Raw genomic sequence first — 19,291 nt, forward strand, 5'->3', positions numbered from 1 at the left:
CAAATAGTAACTTTACAGTATTAATCTACAAACCAACATTTTGTTTCTTACAATCAGCTAAATAATTTAAATAGTTTCATAATATGTGACACAATGAAAAGGTCATTTATTTTGTAAATAAGGCAGTTAGTCTTTATTTTAGTGAAAAATAGAACATCTATTTTGATACAACTACCATATATAATTATTAATACCTATACTTTATTAATTTTGTATTAATGCGTTTTATATAAAAACACACATGATTTCTGAATAAGTTATAAAAATGGGTAAATAATTTAATATCGGATAGTGCCACACCACAACATTATTTAAAAAATGTAAATAATAAAATATGAAGAAATTCTGATTGTTATTATTTTTTTTTCTTAATAACTTCGTCAGAACAGAGAAACAACATTTGACATTTATTATTATTTGACATTGGACATTGACTTTAATTTTTGTACTTTATATTGTAAAACTTTAAGTTGGGCTAAAAAGGACTTGTATCCAGAGCCGTAAAATAAATTAATAAAAAAAATTGCCAAATTTGTCTCGCAAATCAAGACAGACAGACAGACGGACGGACGGACGGACAATCAATCTTATATACATTCAATTGTAACAAATATTGAATACCTTTAATTATATCCTGTCTATTTAATTTAATACTATTACCGAAAAATAACACAACTGTGGTCATTTTCGTATATATTTTTATAATTTGTGCAAATGATGCCTCTGGCGTACAGTAATTGAATAAATCACCCTTAAGATGATACTTCAATATAGACCCAAAATTACAGCCTATCCTGTCAGAAAACACCATTGTGCTACTTTTAGGATTATAGTCACTGGCACAAACCCCTGAACTTCATTTATCAGCACAGTTGAAACTGAATTATTATTTGGCAAAGTTGAATGATCACAATGATATGCACAATGTTTAGTTAACGACTCAAAACACCAGACATCAATCAAATCATCCATTGCTAAAATATGCTCCTGGATTTGTTTTTGTGAGATAGTATACTTGTTATTTAAGGTATGAAGCGAAGATACTAAACTATTGATTTTTGAAGTTAGGTAGTCTGTATCAATGTATATGACATTGATGAAATTTTGATTTCTACTAACTTATTATTACACTTATTAATGTAATCGATTTAAAATAAAAATTATTTGTATAAATACTTTTGCACTTATTATTTACTATAGTATTTATTAAACACAATGAACGAAGCTTTACATAGATACGTACGCCTTGCTTACTTAATATTCTTTTTCATTTATATTTAATCAAGTCTCAAAAATAAGTTTCAAGCTTAGAAGCTTGAAACAATTTTTGACAACAACAATTAATGATACAATTTTTTTTTAATAACAGTGGATTCGAAGTTATAATGGGGGCCCCATATTTCAAAATTAACCAGTTGACTCAGTTCTACTGCTTATGCAATTAGAAGAATAAGGCAATTAACAGACGTGGCGACGCCAAAACTTGTATATCTTAGTTAGTCTCCATACCATTATGTCATATGGCATACCGCTGTGGAGTAAAGCTGCAGATGTAAATACTATATTTATTTTACAAAAAGAGAGCCATTTATGCTGTGGGTTCGAGAGAGTCATTACGTCAATGCTTTAAACAATCAAATATCCTCACCGTTGCCTCACAGTACATTTATGAAAATATTATGTATACAAGGAAACACTTAGATAGTTTCGAGAAACTTAAAGACTGTACAAGTAGAAACTTACGCAATAAAAATAAGCTAATTCTACCGAAATGCCGTCTACACAAAGTTAGTAATTCATTTTATGGTAATTGCGTAAGATTCTATAATAAACTGCCAGAAACTACGCTAAATCTGACAGAGAGGCAATTCAAACTTTATATTAAACAAATGTTATGTAAAAAAGCCTATTATAGCATAGATGAATTTATAGATGATAGCAATATATAGCAAGTATAAATTTATTTGCGGACAACGTTATAATTTATTTTTCATACTGCATTCTTGATATATGTTAGCGTATCGGCTTTTGTATTGATTGCCGCATGCATCCTCATGTAAAGTGCGAATACTGTTTTTGTAGCTGTGACGTGGTCGAGTGGAATGAGTAGTCATGCTCACTAAAATATCCAGACATGTGGCGGCGTGGTGGGCCGGGTCATTGGGCTCCCTAAAATATGGTCGAGCGCAGTGATGGCTGGCTCATCCGTCATACTTGTGAACGAGTGCTGCTTGTAGGGACTGGTCTGCTCTTATCACTACGACTGATTTAATCTTATTGTGTTTTTATATTTGAGCCTAAATAAATTAGTGCTGGTTGGTAGTTTGTATTCACACGTTTCGACTTGTAAAATGTGAACTTACAAGGATTGTTTAAAAGAGCAACACACAAGTTTCTTGCTTATTCTTCATGTGATGAGACAGCTTTCCGAATAAGCGGTAGATTTAAAAAAATGTTGTTTCAATGTAAGTTTATTTGAATAAATGACTTTCTATTCTTTCTATTCTATTCTATTCTATAACGGAATTGTATAATTTACGTACATATACTAATGGTGGAAACATTAGTATATGTACGTAAATTATTACTGTCATAGTATTATACAGAATAAATATATATTTTTGTCGTTTCCGTACAAATAGTAATTTTTACAGTATTAATCTACAAACCAAATTTTTTTTTCTTACAATCAGATAAATAATATATGACACTATGAAAAAGTCATTTGTTTTATAAAAAAAAGCCAGTTAGTCTTTATTTTAGTGAAAAATAACAAAATCTATTTTTATACAACAATCACATATTTATTAATTATACAGGTTTACATGTCAAATTTTCAAATAATGGTACCACCTCGGCTGTATGGGCACAGTTCCCTTTGCCTTTCCGATTAAGGTTAAACAGAACCAAAAAAATGTTACCACCTGTAGCGAGGTAGCCATACCGATTTGTTTAATCGGAAACTTTTATTCTAACAAATTAGTTTTAAAGTTTAATATGACGTTTTCATAACAGAATTGTATAATTTACGTACATATACTGTTTCCACTACTGTCGTAGTATTATACAGAATATATGTATATTTTTGTCGTTTCCGTACAAATAGTAATTTTTACGGTATTGTGACGGTTTGCCTAGTACTCATTTTAGTTTTACGTCATATTTTGCATAAAATGGGCGATAAAAGGAAATAACAAGAAAAATGTACATATTAAAAATATTCACTTCAAAAATTATACATACATAGAATAAATTAGCATATATTCCGTTATTTAATTGACAAAATAATTGTAGTAGAAGCATCGTCTTATTTGATAAATAAAATACATAAAATAAGTTAGATGTAAAATAGTACAAAATACTAAATAAAATCAATATTGTGTATTTAGCTCTCAACACCAGAAAAAGGATAGTTCGCTATAACTATCTATAGATATTACATGTGTGTCAAAATAAAGCCATTAAAAACTGTTAAATGCATATATGTAAACATGTTTACTAGCAGAAAAGACAATAGGGCGGCATCCTTTTGTGTTCGTCAAAAAGAAGGCCGACAAACACACTATCTACAGATATTACACGTGTGTTAAAAACAAAACCATTAAGAACTGTTAAATATTTTTCTGTAAACATATTTACTAGCAAATAGAACAATAGAACGGCATCCTTTGTGTTTAACAAAAGAAAGCCGACATGCATACATAGGATGTTCCAATTTACTACATTGTAAGAGATCATGATTTAAATAGATAAATAGAAAACGACTTCTAAGGAATTAATTGTATTAAAACATTAGTTCAGGTTTTGATAATAGAAAGGAATTTATTAGAATCTTATAAAAACACAGTATGTAAAATAATATTATCAACAGAATGAGTGTTTATTTATGAATACTAACGTTTATCTAATTATAATTAGTTATTGATTTATTAAATAAATTATAAATAAAAATTTTAATTTTTATTACAGATTTTAATATTGATTACATATTATATATATGTTTGCAATTTATTATGATGTTATATCAGCATTAAATTAATAAATTAATTAATTATAATATGCAAACGCGGTAAATGGTTATTTATAATTTATATAGGAAAAATATTTGTAAAACAAAATAAAATTTAGGATAAAGAAAAGTGTTACAAAATAAATTTAAAAATCATCCTGTATAATTAGTGTGAACTGCATAAGAACGAAGTTCTCACGTTGAGTTATGTTTAGATATATATATATTTGGCAAAACCAAAATCGGTAGAATTGTGAGGAAGGACGAAGAAATCGGAATTTGAGGTAGTCGATGGCGAGCATCCGTAGGTGTAACAAGTGTATATTTAATTCTTTTACTATTCGTAAATAAGGAGATTTTAGTAAGTGATTTTAATACTTTTAATATCCGTTCTTGTCAACATATTGGTAAGTCATTTTAATTCTTTCACTTTATTTATTGTGCTCATAATATACTGTATGTCTGTCATCATTTGACTGTATTATTGGGATAATTTTAGATAAACTGCCAAGTTAATTAGGAAATGTACATGTGTTTATTTATTTTATGATTTGCGTGGAATTAATATGTTGACGAATACATTGATTTAGTTTAATTACTTATAATATAAAATTTAACGAGCATGGTTTATTTGTGTCTTTCTTATATTACGATAATAGTCTCAATTTGTACCTAAATCTGAGTTATATTGATTTATTTTCTTTAGTTAGGTTGAAAGGTTAGGAGTTTAATATTAAATGTGTATATTTACTCGTTAGATGCTAATGAATTTAATTGTGTTTTTTAACAGTTGTTGATAACTCTAATATTTTATATGAGAATTATATTAATAATAAATTTACTACGCCTAAACTAAAAGTAAATTAAGGAAGTTATAGCAAAACCCTATTGTACTTATAATGATGGCTAATAATAGTTCAGTTACTTATCAAAAATAAATATTTCATTCACTTATTTCAACTATTTATTACTTATTTCAAATATTTCATTACTCACACTAAATGTCTTGCTGTGTGGTGTTCCTTGTTTGGGATAGTAAATTACGTTTACTATTTCGAATATGTAGATATTGCATGGTTAATATTTAGTACATGTCTATATTACATTACACGGAAGATGTAGTGAGAGGAAGATCTTTGAGTCTTATATATATATTTTTGCTGAAGGCTTTATTAGAAGGAGGCAAATGTTTGTATCGATGAATAAACTATTGAAGTAACATTTTCCAATAATTTATGATGATCAAATGTGAACCGTAAATCTCTATGGAGACTTTAGCAAGTAAGTGAAGTTTATAATAAATAGGTTGTGGAAGTTTTTATCAGGAGGAGAGAGAGGCTCAGATCGATGAATCTATGATGAAGTCACATGTTCCATCATTTGAGGAGAGATGAGTCAAAGCTCGCAATGAAGGTTTTAGACCACGATCCCTGTGGAGATTTCTACAACCAGTAGGGACTTAACTTAGTTGATAACACTGTTGTTATCTAAGACACACACCCTAAGTTTTACCATATGCATGTTGTATGGCTGGTGTATCAATATAGCGATATGTTGCTACTCTGGATATGCAGCATTGTGTGGGTAAAGTTTAGGACGCATTACATTTATTATATTACAACTTATTATACACTGCACAAATTAAATAGATAATTAATAGACGAATTAACCCATACGACGATTATATACATTCCACAAAATATGTCGCTTGGGGGGGTTCTGGTTACTGAAGGCTTCACTGGAAGGAGGAAAATACTTGTATCGATGATTGAACTATTGAAGTGACATTTTCCAATAGTTTTTGATGATATATTATGATCCGTAAATCTCTATGGAGGCTTTAGTAAGGAAATATAATTTCTGTAATAGTTGTGGAAGTTTTCATCAGGAGGAGAGAGAGGCTCAGATCGATGAATTTATGATGAAGTCACATGTTCCATCATTTGAGGAGAGATGGGTCAAAGCTCGTAATGAAGGTTTTAGACCACGATCCCTGTGGAGATTTCTACAACCAATAGGGATTTCTGTTTAGTTGATAACTGAGTGGTTATCTAGGACACACACCCTAAGTTTTATCGTATGCATGTTGTATGGCTGGTGTATCAATATAGAGATATATTGCTACTCTGGATATGCAGCATTGTGTGAGTAAAGTTTAGGACGCATTATATTTATTATATTACAACTTATTACACACTGCACAAATTAAATAAGTAATTAATAGACGAATTAACCATTGAATATAATTATATTAACCAGCAGAAGCAATAGCAATGCGGTTCACTATGACTTCCTTATAAATATATAGATATATCTTGCACTTCATAAATAAAGGAATTGCTTAATTATAATATAGAATTATGATATTGAAGTATAAGAATGCATTTATTAGATCACCACATTGAGATTAGTAATATTAAGTGTATATGCACTTAATGTTGTAACAACCTTTATGTTAAATATATTTTATATGAATAGCATAAATTAATAATTAGGGTTGTAAGAGATTACATTAATATATATGTAACTGTGAATATTGTAGGCATTGGGGGGTTTATTAGATGAATTCTGGGAGGTTCCCAGAAGTAGTGAAGGTGAGTGTTAATGCATTCTAAAAGAGCTCTTTAAACCTACACCCGAGTCACAAGTCTCGGGCACCACTTGTGGTTCTCTCCCTGAATCATCAGTGGCCGGTATGAAGGCTAATCGTCATCCTAACTAGTGGGTTTAATAAACATGTACATATAAATGTACAATTGCTAATTAAGCCAGTATTATAATAAGACTATATTGTTTCTTATTTAATAAAACTACAATGTAATAATATATAAAATAACTATAAATAAGACATGGGATCTTAACATCTCCAGTCATTCCTATCAATCACCCATTGGGCAATCGGATTCATGTGAGCGATGAATTATCAAAATTACTATATAATTTTGAATATATTTAAATACATGACCAACCATATACGTAATAACAATATTACAATTTTATTCTACAATCAATTTTTATGGAACTTCGGCTCTTTATTAATTAATATATTTAATATTATTCTTCTTGTTCCAGTCAATTCAATAAAATAAAAGTTATTTTAAGGTCTTTGGACTTAATAATAAATACTAATTACTTGAGTGTAAATGTTCAGTTTAATAATATTAGGACTCTTAGTCCTTTAATTTATATATACATATTATATGTGTATATATACATACATATATAAATATAAATACATACACATAATCACATCTATGGGCTTCGGTCCTCCATGAAAATATATTTTATGACTATCCATTTTATGGCTAAACATTTTATCAATTACCAAGCCTTGGCTTTTATATCCAGGACTCCGGTCCTCTATCATATCGACTATCCACCTAGTGGTTGTCTATACATAACAATCATCCAGGTCACAGACCTCTGTCACTATTATTTATATTATTATGATTATTTCACTATGTGATTAATCAAATTCTACTGATTACTATATCAGGACATGCAGTCCTTCTACAAACTGAACATTACCTTCTGGTTGATTCTTTATGGGGAGCATCCAGACATCTATATTCAGATATGGGACTTATAGTTCTCGCTTATAATATCTCATCAATATAAAGATTACTTCGCCATGTATGTAAGTAATTCTAATTTACATATAATCAATCATATTAGAGCCTAGCTCTTATTCACAAATATCTAATTCTTAATTCCTCGAGTATTCTTGGTATTAAGTAAATTTATAAACTTTACATGCTATGTTTGTAATATAGCAATTATCAACATTATATATTGGATTGACCAATATTGTGGTGTTGATGGCATTGAGCTATCACACTACTCTATTATTATTATTTATCGTACTGCAATTACTGGTGATCTCCAATGTCACATTACAGGGCCGAAAGGATTATCCATTAGTAAGTTCTGGTATTTGATTGACCTCCTAGTTTCTGTTACGACTCGTACTGTATCTTCAGTCTGATCTCCAATGTCACATTATATATAGCCGAAGGGTATTCCCCATTAAGTAAGCTACGTGACCGAGTGATGCTGGGAGTTTGTTTCGAGATCGGGCAGTCTCTTTGACAGTCTCTCTATCGCCACATAGAACCGAAGGAGTCAATATCCATAAGTAAGCTTCTGTGTCGTGAGTGATCCTGAATTCAGTTTCGATCTGCCTATGGCAACTATATTTTATCTACCTGCTTTAAGCATCGCAAGCTTGGTGAAACCACTTGTAATGTTGAATTAATAATATAAATTAATCTTGTTTTGGTGCTGAGAATACTCATCCCATTTCACTTTCAAATGGTGCATATTGCAACTCTACTTTGCATATCCCATCTTATTTATTAAAATCATAATGGTTCAATGGTTCAAATATATACCTTATAATTATTATTCATAACAAATACTCTATATCATAATTATATTATTGAAATATATATTTATCTCGCAGTTATTACTCCATCATATACCAATAAAAGAATCTATAGTTACTACACATACACAACGGGTCCACCGATACTAGACGATCACAATAATTTAATTATATGGCCAAATGATTAAAGATTAAGTGTTCCATTGCGTATATGATCTATTTATATTTAGCGATTCCTCTGTTATTTAGAGAGGGTAGTTTAGTAAATTTTATAGAAGAGGGGGGAACGTTACAGTATTAATCTACAAACCAACATTTTTTTCTTACAATCAGCTAAATAATATATGACACTATGAAAAAGTCATTTGTTTTATAAAAAAAAGGCAGTTAGTCTTTATTTTAGTGAAAAATAACAAAATCTATTTTATACAACAACCATATATTTATTAATACCTACTTTGGGGTAATTGTTAAAAATACTCCCAATAAACTCGTAATTATTTAATTGAAATGAGCGTACAATCGAATCGATCGAGCGAATAATCGCAACTGGCTATGACCGAGCGGCAGCGGACGCTGCACGGTGCAGTAAAGCGATGCGTTACAAAACTTGTTAGACGACTCTTAGGTAAGTACATCACAGAAAGTCCGGCCAACCGCATACTACGGGTTTCGCTCGAGTATGCTCATGAATTAAATTAATGTTGTACAATAATGATTGTATGGGTAATGTGACCATTTATTCTTCGACTCAAAACGGGACACAATTAACAGACAGCCAATGAAAATAACTCTTTTTTATAATTACCTATTCAAAAAAAGTTATCAATTAAGAAATATATCCGATAAATATAATTAAACATTTTGTTTATTCATAGATAGTTTATATTTATCTGATAAAAATAAAATGTTTTGTTATCGGAGGAACAAATTTGACTTTTTAAGAAGTATTTAAGTAAGAATGACACTCTTGGCACATTTTTTTTATACTCACCTTAATTACCAACAACTAACAACCGGCTCGTCTACCCAAAATTTCGCACCGTTACCGAAAACGGGACAATTTTGCGTCCCAGAGTCCGTTTCGGGGACACCGGGACTCGTAATTATAAAAAGGGACTGTCCCGTTCATTACGGGACGTCTGGTCACATTATGTATAGGTATATAAGTATAGTGTATGTATATTATAAGAGTATAAATGTATATATATTTATATTATTATAGTTATATATGTGAATATATTTTAATAAAATATATAAATCTGTAAATATGAACTTTAAGTCACCTGCAGCACTCCCCCCCCAGAGGCCGTGTCTACGGACGATAGAAATCTGGAAACCTGACACGTCTCCCTGATTTAGTTGTACGTGTCAAATTTGGAGCTGTGTTATGAGGTTGGGTGGTAGAAGATATGTTCTGTGGAGGAGTTATATCAGACAGTATAAAGGCCGGTTTAAGACGGTCGATGGATACTGTCACGTTATTACCTCGGACATGAATTTTATAAAATTTTGGGTTACTGATATGTATAAGGTGACACGGTAGTAATAGAAACAACTGTTATGCACAAGTACTGGTTTATTACTGACTGTGTTTGAGTTACAGGCTCTCTAACATTATTAGGAGGTAGTCATAATAATAGTGGTAGGTAGGTAGCTACACATCATCTTTCCACCCTAATTTTGAAACCTGTTGACGAGAAAAATTTACATTTATTAAGTACGGCTCATTTAGTACATCTTACATTACAATAATATTCTTACACTAGTCTTACCAACTTAACTAACTTACTTAAAATATACAGTATAGTCTACTTTCTTTCGGGGCCTTTTGGAACGTCCGGGTGATGATTGCATAGACACCGGTTGAAAAGTAGATGTGGCATGCGGTATTTGAGCCGCGGATTCTTGTTGCGTCGAATCCTCATCCACACGTTCCGTAACCCTACAGTCACTATCATCACAAAGAACCCTATTTTCTTCATTTGAGGGCAGTACCTCGATATTTTCCCCCCTCATCACTACAGAAGGTTTGGGATCAACCAACTGTTGTGTTTGTGACACAGTGAGGGTGGTGAAAATGAAGAAGCACCGTATCCGTATACGGAACGAGCTGTACTATTCTCCGGCTTTGTTTTACAATCCATATTTATTTTGCCTTTATACTGTAGTATTTGGTCCAAGTGTCTAATACATTTAGTATTTATATCGTGAATATATATCTTAAATAACCTATTCCCAATAATTTCTTCGACTACGCCTACTTTCCAATGTTCCTTCCTAGCGCTATACCAACGTACCAGTACCCTGTCACCCTTTTTAAAATGTCTACAGTTTGTTTCAACTACGTCATTATTATTATCAGATGTTTTTCTTACTTTAGGAAGTATTAAATCAAGTTTTGATCTTAAATTTCTACCAAACATTAATTTTGCGGGTGATTGACCTGTAGAACAATGTATAGTATTTCTGTATTCGAACAAATAACCCAATAATTTTTCCTTTAGATAACAGTGGTTTAAATTTTCTTTTAAAATAATTTTTAACATTTTTTTGCAAGTTCGAACAGAGTTTTCCACTTGACCGTTACTACATGGGTGATAAATTGGTGACGTAATATATTCAATACCATTACTGGAACAAAAATCTTTAAATTCTTTACAGTTTATTTTAACATCATTATCCGAAACTAATGTGTTAGGTATACCGAACACTGAGAAAATCTGTTTTAATTTTATTATGAGTGCTTGAGTACTGACGCCGGCATTCATATGAATACACTTAAGCCATTTAGAAAATGCGTCGATTACTACTAGGTATACCCGTTGCCCTATAAACAGGTAGTCAATGTGAATGCGACACCAGGGCGCGGGCGGCCGCGGCCAGGGCGCGGGCGGGGCGCGAGGGGGTGAGGGGCGCACACTCATGCATTGTTCGCACGCGCCGCTCCAGTGTTCGATATCACTGTCTATACCTGGCCACCACATTCTACCGCGCGCATTACATTTCATTTTCACTATACCTAAATGTGTACTGTGTAACTCCTGCAACATTCTTTCACGCAATAATAAGGGAATAACCACCTTATGACCTCGCAATAGCACACCATTTTCAAATTGTAAATCAGTTCTACATAGAAAATATGGAGTAATACTTTTACATTTAATTTTTCGCGGCCAACCGACGTTCATATATTTGATCACCGTTTGTAATGTTTTATCATTTTTAGTTGCCTGTTCCACATCGTTATACAACACCGCCGACGAGGTCGCGTCTAAAAAATTTATGGCACTGTATGCGTCGAATTCTTTGTCGCTTTTGCATACTACATCTGAAACCAGCGCCCTGGAAAAATAATCCGCCACCACATTTTTTTCACTGCTAATGTACTGAACGGTGTAATTATATGCCGATAGGATAATCGCGTATCTTTGTAGACGTAACGCTGTCGTGGTCGGAATACCTATTTTACTATTAAATATCGAAACCAGCGGCCGATGGTCCGTCTTAAGAACGAACGGGTTACTTCTACCATATAAGTATCGATGAAAATGTTTTACACCGAATATTATCGCAGTGGCCTCTTTCTGTATTTGGCTATAATTCCGTTCGTTTTTTGAGAGTGAACGGGAACCGAAAGCCAGAGGGCGCTCCCGACCCTCAGTGTCGAGTTGCGATAATACCGCCCCGAGACCGGTGGGCCCGGCGTCTACGGTAAGTACAAGCCGCGCCTCGGGATCAAAGTGCGCCAGCACCCGTTCCGATGCAAGTTCAGCGCGTACGCGGCGCACGGCGCGCCACTGCCGCTCGCCCCACTCCCACCTAGCGCCATCTCTTAACAACTCGTGAAGTGGGCTCATTATACTCGACGCGTTCCGTATAAAATTTCTATAGTAATTGACTATACCTAAGAACCTTTTTACTTCTGTGACATTAGTGGGTTCTGGGTCGTTCATTATAGCTTTTACTTTTTCAGGACTTGTACGTAAACCAGTTTTATCAATTACGTAACCTAGATATGTTATATTTTTTTTTAAATTCACATTTTTACTTTTGTAACCTTAACCCTGCGTCGTTTAATATTCTCAACACTTGTTCTAACCTTTCTCAATGTTTTTCTCTGGTGGGAGCTGTTATACAGATGTCATCTAACCATATACTGATACCATCTATGCCTGACAGCAATATTTCCATTGATTTTTGGAATACAGCAGGTGCGTTAGCGAGACCGTAGACGAGACGCGTATATTTAAATAGCCCTTTCGGTGTATTTATGGTTGTTAATACTTGTGAGTCGTCGGACAAGATAAATTGATTATATGCGTTTTTTAGGTCAATTTTGGAGTATTGTTCACCCCCACCTAGTTTTGCAAACACCTCCTCAATCCTCGGTAAAGGATATTTATCAATTATTAAATCTTTATTGAGTGTAATAGAGTAATCACCGGCAATTTTCACTGTACCGTCGTTCTTCAACACCGGTACTATAGGCGTTGCATAATTAGAATTATTTACTGGAACTAATATACCTAATTTTACAAGTCTATTTAATTCCGCTTCCACCTTATCTTTTAGGGCAAAGGGTATGGTACGAGCTTTAAAAAATTTTGGCACGGCGTTTTCTTTCGATTGTAATTGAACCCTAACCTTCATAAAACTACCCACTTCATTTCGCCACAAATTAGGATATCGTTCCAGCAATGTGTTTACATTATCATCCTGACTCAACTTATTAATATTTGTAGTCAACATCAGACCAAAAGAGGACATAAAATCACGTCCCAGCAGGGGTGGGCCGTTTGAATCTACTACAAATATTTTTAACGGTTTTATTTCATTATTAAATGTATCCTCACTCACGAAATGCCCTAATGGCGCAATTTTATGTCCATTATACAAACACATTTTAATATTACTATGAATTAGATTATGCATCAAAAACTTATCGTTGTACATATTTTTTGATATTACTGATACCCCCGACCCCGAGTCTAACTCCATAGTCACCATTTTATTACTTAATAATAAATCTATCTGGATCGGCTTATTATTAATTACATACCTTAAATTAAAGTTATGGCACTCGCCACATCCGGTATCACTATCCGTATCATTATTTTCGTTTTCGATTTGGTTTACATAAACACTTTTATTTTTTTTATTACACATTTTTTTTAAATGCCCTTTTTTACCGCACTTTTGGCACTTGTAGTTTTTATAACGGCACTTATCTTCGCTGTGGTTTTTTAAACCACACACTAAACAATGTAAATCGCGTAAATACTTATGTTGATCGCGGCCCGCTTGTGATGCACACGCCATTCGTGAATTCATCCCGCCGCCATATTTACTGCCACCACTGTTTTCGCCGCCATTTTTTCTACCTGTTGAGCTGTGCGATAGTTTATACATGGCTTCTTCTTTTACAGCCACCGAGTCTGATACTAGGAACTTCGCATCTCTAGCACATTCTGCCTTTTCCGCTATTTCTATAGCACGAGCTAACTTCAACTCGGAAACATTTTGTTCAAACAACTTGTCACGCTCGGGGCCAGACCCCAGGCCTAGGACGAACCGGTCCGTAAGGTTTGTGTCCAGGGCAACACCGAAGTCGCAGTAACTTGCTAATCCTCTTAGTCGTGCTGCCCAGTCCCCCAGCGACTCGCCGCAATTTCTTGTGGCGCCGTAAAATTTTGCTCTGTCAGCAAATGAACACTGTTTCGGTTTAAAATGGTTGTCGAGTAACACCACCAGTTGTACAAAACTCAGTTCCTCCAATTCTTCAGGGTAAGCTAGGTTACGCACGAGACGGTATGAGTTGTCTGATAAATGCGTAATCAGTATTGCAGATTTATTGTCCTCCTTTACATTATTCACTTTTAAAAACTGAGTCAATCTACCTTTAAAAATAGACTACTCACAGTTTTTATAGTCAAAGATAGATAAATTTCCTATAAAAGACATTTTTAATTTTTATTGCAGGTAAGATCGTCCTCGTCGCCACTGATATGTATAAGGTTACACGGTAGTAATAGAAACAACTGTTATGCACAAGTACTGGTTTATTACTGACTGTGTTTGAGTTACAGGCTCTATAACATTATTAGGAGGTAGTCATAATAATAGTGGTAGGTAGGTAGCTACACATCAGTTACGCTCAAGAACTTCATATGGATCACTATAAGCAAACTGGAGTGCACCGCGTAACGACTCTTCCCTGAGGAATACGTGGCTACATGTGGCAAGGTCCTTGAAAATGAATGTTTTGAGTGTAGAATGGTGCTGAGTAGGAACTGGACGAATAGAATCTGCGAACGATTTAATTCGAGCTGAGAAATCGGTGATGTCAGTTGTGTAGTTGCTGACTTGATCACCAAAGAATTCGCCCGGTAGTCTGAGTGGTTCACCATACACCAGTTCTGCTGATGAAGACTTAAGGTCTTCTTTAAACGAACTTCTTATGCCCAGGAGTACTAATGGTAACGATTCAGTCCAGTTTGGATCAGCGTGGCAGGTTATTGCGGCTTTCAGTTGTCGATGAAAACGCTCAACCAAACCGTTACACTGGGTATGATAAGCAGTTGTGCTACGATGCTTAAAACCAATGGACCTGGCCAACTGTTGGAACAGCGCCGACTCAAATTGCCTACCTTGGTCTGTAACGATATCGGTAGGGCAACCGAATCGGGCTATCCAATTGGATATAAATGCTTTGGCCACTGTTTCTGCGGTCATGTCAGGTAAAGGAACAGCTTCCGGCCATCGCGTGAAGCGATCGACGGCTGTCAAACAGTACCTATAAATACCGGAAAGAGGTAGGGGTCCGACTAGGTCTATATGGACGTATTTAAATCTAGCAGAAGGCAAGTTGTGTGTACCTAAAGGAGATGAAACTTGCCGAGTTACCTTCGTGCGCTGGCAGGCTAAACATGCCTTAGCCCATTCACGGCATTCTTTCCGCATGGTGGGCCAGACGTAACGTTGAGCAATAAGTTTGGCTGTAGCATTGGCACCTGGATGACTCAGCGAATGCATACAGTCAAAGATTTGCCTACGGAGGTTTCTGGGGACGAATGGCCTGGGTGTCGGTGTACTGATATCACAATACAGTTCGGCACGACTCCCAGGTATATTCATTTTGCTAAAACGAAGGGATGATTCGCCCTGGAGACATTCCGCGAGTTCAGTATCGGTTGTCTGTTCCTGAGCTAGTAATTCAAAATCGACTGGTTTTTGCAATTCACTAACACGGGACAGAGTATCTGCTACGACGTTATCTTTCCCTGAGATATGTTGGATATCGCTGGTGAATTGCGAAATAAAGTCGAGATGCCTATACTGACGGGGTGTGCAGTTACTTTTCCGCTGATGGAATGCATAACAGAGTGGTTTATGGTCAGTATAAACAGTGAAGTGTGTAGCCTCTAACATATAGCGAAAGTACTTAATGCTCTCATAAACAGCAAGGAGCTCCCGGTCATACGGAGAGTATTTTCTTTGTGATGGGCTTAATTTGCAGGAGAAAAATGCTAGAGGTTGCCAATGTCCGTCCTTTAGCTGTTGTAAAACACCACCTATTGCAGTGTCAGATGCATCAGTGACTAGTCCTAACTTAGCCTGAGAGTCAGGATGTGCTAAAAGCGTTGCCGTGCAGAGACTATTTTTGCAATTTGTGAATGCTTGTAATGAATCTCCCTTCAAGGCAATGGGGTGCGAAGCTTTGATGGATCCTGTAAGAAGAGCGTTAAGAGGACCTTGAATTTTGGCGGCATTAGGTATGAAGCGTCTGTAATAATTGATCATACCCAAAAACCGCCTGAGTTCTCTCACCGTCTTAGGCGTGGGGAAGTCAGAGATCGCCTGTACCTTACCTTCCAGGGGCCTGGTACCTGTTTCAGATATACTGTAACCTAGAAATGTTACTTCTTTAGCACCAAAAATGCATTTAGAAGTATTTATTAGCACTCCGTAGTCTCTCATTCGGGCTAGAATTTGGTGTAAGTGTTTTTCATGTTCTTCTTCTGTTCTAGACAATATCAAGAAGTTATCTAGAAAAGGATAACAAAATTCTAGGTCACGGGTCATCTCATCAACAAACCTCTGGAAAGTTTGGCCTGCATTTCGCAACCCAAATGTCATGAAAGGAAATTCATACAGTCCGAAAGGCATAGTAATAGCGGTTTTTGATATATCCTCTTCAGCCACCGAGATCTGATTATAGGCTTTTACCAGATCTATGGTTGAGAAGTACCTACACCCTGATAAGTTATGGGAAAAGTCGTGAATGTGGCGGATAGGATATTTATCAGGGACAGTTCTGGCGTTGAGCAACCTATAATCGCCGCAAGAACGCCATCCGTTGTCTTTTTTAGATACAAGGTGTAAAGGAGAGGCCCATGGACTGTCAGATGGACGTGCAGTACCATTACCTAACATTATCTTAAATTCCTGCTTGGCAAATTTAAGTTTGTCAGGGGCGAGTCGGCGAGGTTGGCACGAAACTGGGGGACCTGGTGTGGTACGGATGTGGTGTTTAGTGTGGTGTTTAACGAAACCCGGGGTACCAGCTGGGCGTGTAATTTCTAGGTATTGAGCAAATATAGATAGATACTTACAGAAACTACCGTTCATCATACCAGTCAATACTTTAACACTAGACACTAAACTGTTACGTTTTGCAACATTAGCTACTGTGCTGGTGTTAGTTATACTATCGAGAAGTCTACGGTTCCCAATATCGACAATGAGTTTATAATGATTTAAAAAATCAACTCCGATTATAGCCTTTGTAACATTGGCAACAATAAATCGCCAAGGAAAATCGCAGCGTAACCCTAAATTCAAATTTAGCTGAATGTAACCGTAGGTATCGATAACAGAACCATTAGCAGCACTAAGTTTGTATTCCATTTTAACACGACGTTCACGAATCACTAATATTGGATAAACACAAACGTCACTTCCAGTATCCACCAAAAATTCCATATTGGATCCGTGATCGGTCATGGTCAGACGGCCGACGGAGCTCTGGCAATCATTCGCGGCCATCACTGACTGCCTAGGTCGTTTCCCGTTTTGAAGTCGCATGGCTTGATACATTTCTTCGCCTGCGTACCGAATTGTTTGTGGTACCAACAGACTGGAAACTTTCTGTAACTGGAGTTTGATCTGCGTGATGTCGATCGGTGTCGTTGACCACCTTGACGTCTATCCTTCGGTCGGGGCGTGAGCACTAAGGGCACTAACTTGTCTCGTCAGTGCGGCTACCTGCTTGGTTAACTCCTCGATTGGTGAAGGTGCAGGCGCTGTAGCTGCTGCCACCTGGTGTGAAACTGGTGCTATGTCGTGAATACGGTCGGCGAGCTCAGCCAAGGCGTCCAGGGATAGGGTAGGCTGCGACGCGATGATCGGTTGCATTCCCGCAGGTAGTCTGCTAGACCAAATCGTCCTGACAAAATCTTCAGGAACCTGGGGTCCAGCCAGATGTTGCAAGTGCCGAAGGAACTGCGATGGTTTACGGTTTCCAAGTTCTTCGTGCATCAACAGCTGCTTCACCTTATTCTCGCGTGAAACCGACAGTCGTTTTATCAGTTCCGCTTTCAGACGCTGGTAGTCTGGAGGTCCGACGAGTATGTCTTCTACCTCCGAAGCGTATTGCCTGTCCAGATTACCAAGAATGTGGAAGAATTTGGTCGCGTCGTCAGTTATACCGCATGCTAAAAATTGACATTCCACCTGCGCAAACCAAATTGCTGGTTTTTCGGCCCAGAATGGCGGTATTCTAACTTGGGGCGAATAAAATTTACTCGTCTTTAAACTATGTCGACGTTTTGTATTTACATTTTGTTTCTGGGATTCTCCCGAATCACTGCCACTGCTCATTTTAATGTCTTGTGTTCTCGGGGTCACCACTTTGGGGTAATTGTTAATAATACTCCCAATAAACTCGTAATTATTTAATTGAAATGAGCGTACAATCGAATCGATCGAGCGAATAATCGCAACTGGCTATGACCGAGCGGCAGCGGACGCTGCACGGTGCAGCAAAGCGATGCGTTACAAAACTTGTTAGACGACTCTCAGGTAAGTACATCACAGAAAGTCCGGCCAACCGCATACTACGGGTTTCGCTCGAGTATGCTCATGAATTAAATTAATGTTGTACAATAATGATTGTATGAGTATATAAGTATAGTGTATGTATATTATAAGAGTATAAATGTATATATATTTATATTATTATAGTTATATATGTGAATATATTTTAATAAAATATAAAATATAAATCTGTAAATATGAACTTTAAATCACCTACACCTACCTATACTTTATTTTCAAATTCAAATTTTTTCAAATTCAAAATATCTTTATTCATGTAGGTCTATTACAGACTCTTATGATATGTCAAATCTACCGTCAGTTCGGAATGATATCGAGATGAGAAGAACTGACAAGAAACTCAGCTCGTATTTTTTTCAAATAATATTGGAACATGTTCATGATAAATACAGTTATTAAAATTCAAATTTGGGAGAATAGAGTGACCACCAGCATATGCTATCAAAAAAGCAAAGAACAAAAATTTAACCAGTGTTCACAACATGAACAGACCAGTCCCCACAAGCAGCACCCGTTCACGAGTATGACGTATGAGCCAGCCATCATTGTACTCAACCATATTTGAGGGAGCACATCGACCCGGCCCACCACGCCGCCACAAGTTTGAACTTTATAGCGAGCATGACTGTTTCAGGTTACTCCACTACGTCAATTATATTATTTACAGCATAGGCTGTACCGATCACAGTTTTCACCCATTACAATATTAAATTTACATTATTTAATTTACAATATGTCATTACAAAATTTATAATAAGTTTCTTTATTGTTATTACATT

At 35.5% G+C, this 19,291-nt stretch overlaps 1 protein-coding gene and 1 pseudogene across 1 annotated transcript; both read right to left on the bottom strand.

The window, feature by feature from the left end:
• Window positions 1-10,042: 10,042 nt before the first annotated feature.
• LOC131855199 (uncharacterized) lies at window positions 10,043-14,357 on the bottom strand (annotated as a pseudogene).
• Window positions 14,358-17,600: 3,243 nt separating this feature from the next.
• LOC131855202 (uncharacterized) lies at window positions 17,601-18,275 on the bottom strand. Its single transcript, XM_059206445.1, has one exon. The coding sequence runs from the start codon at window positions 18,273-18,275 to the stop codon at window positions 17,601-17,603; it is 675 nt and encodes a 224-aa protein (XP_059062428.1).
• Window positions 18,276-19,291: the final 1,016 nt, after the last annotated feature.

Source organism: Achroia grisella, unplaced genomic scaffold, assembly GCF_030625045.1.
Source record: "Achroia grisella isolate CSIRO2021 unplaced genomic scaffold, CSIRO_AGI_Agris_v1 utg1334, whole genome shotgun sequence".
NCBI classification, from domain to species: Eukaryota; Metazoa; Arthropoda; class Insecta; order Lepidoptera; family Pyralidae; genus Achroia; species Achroia grisella.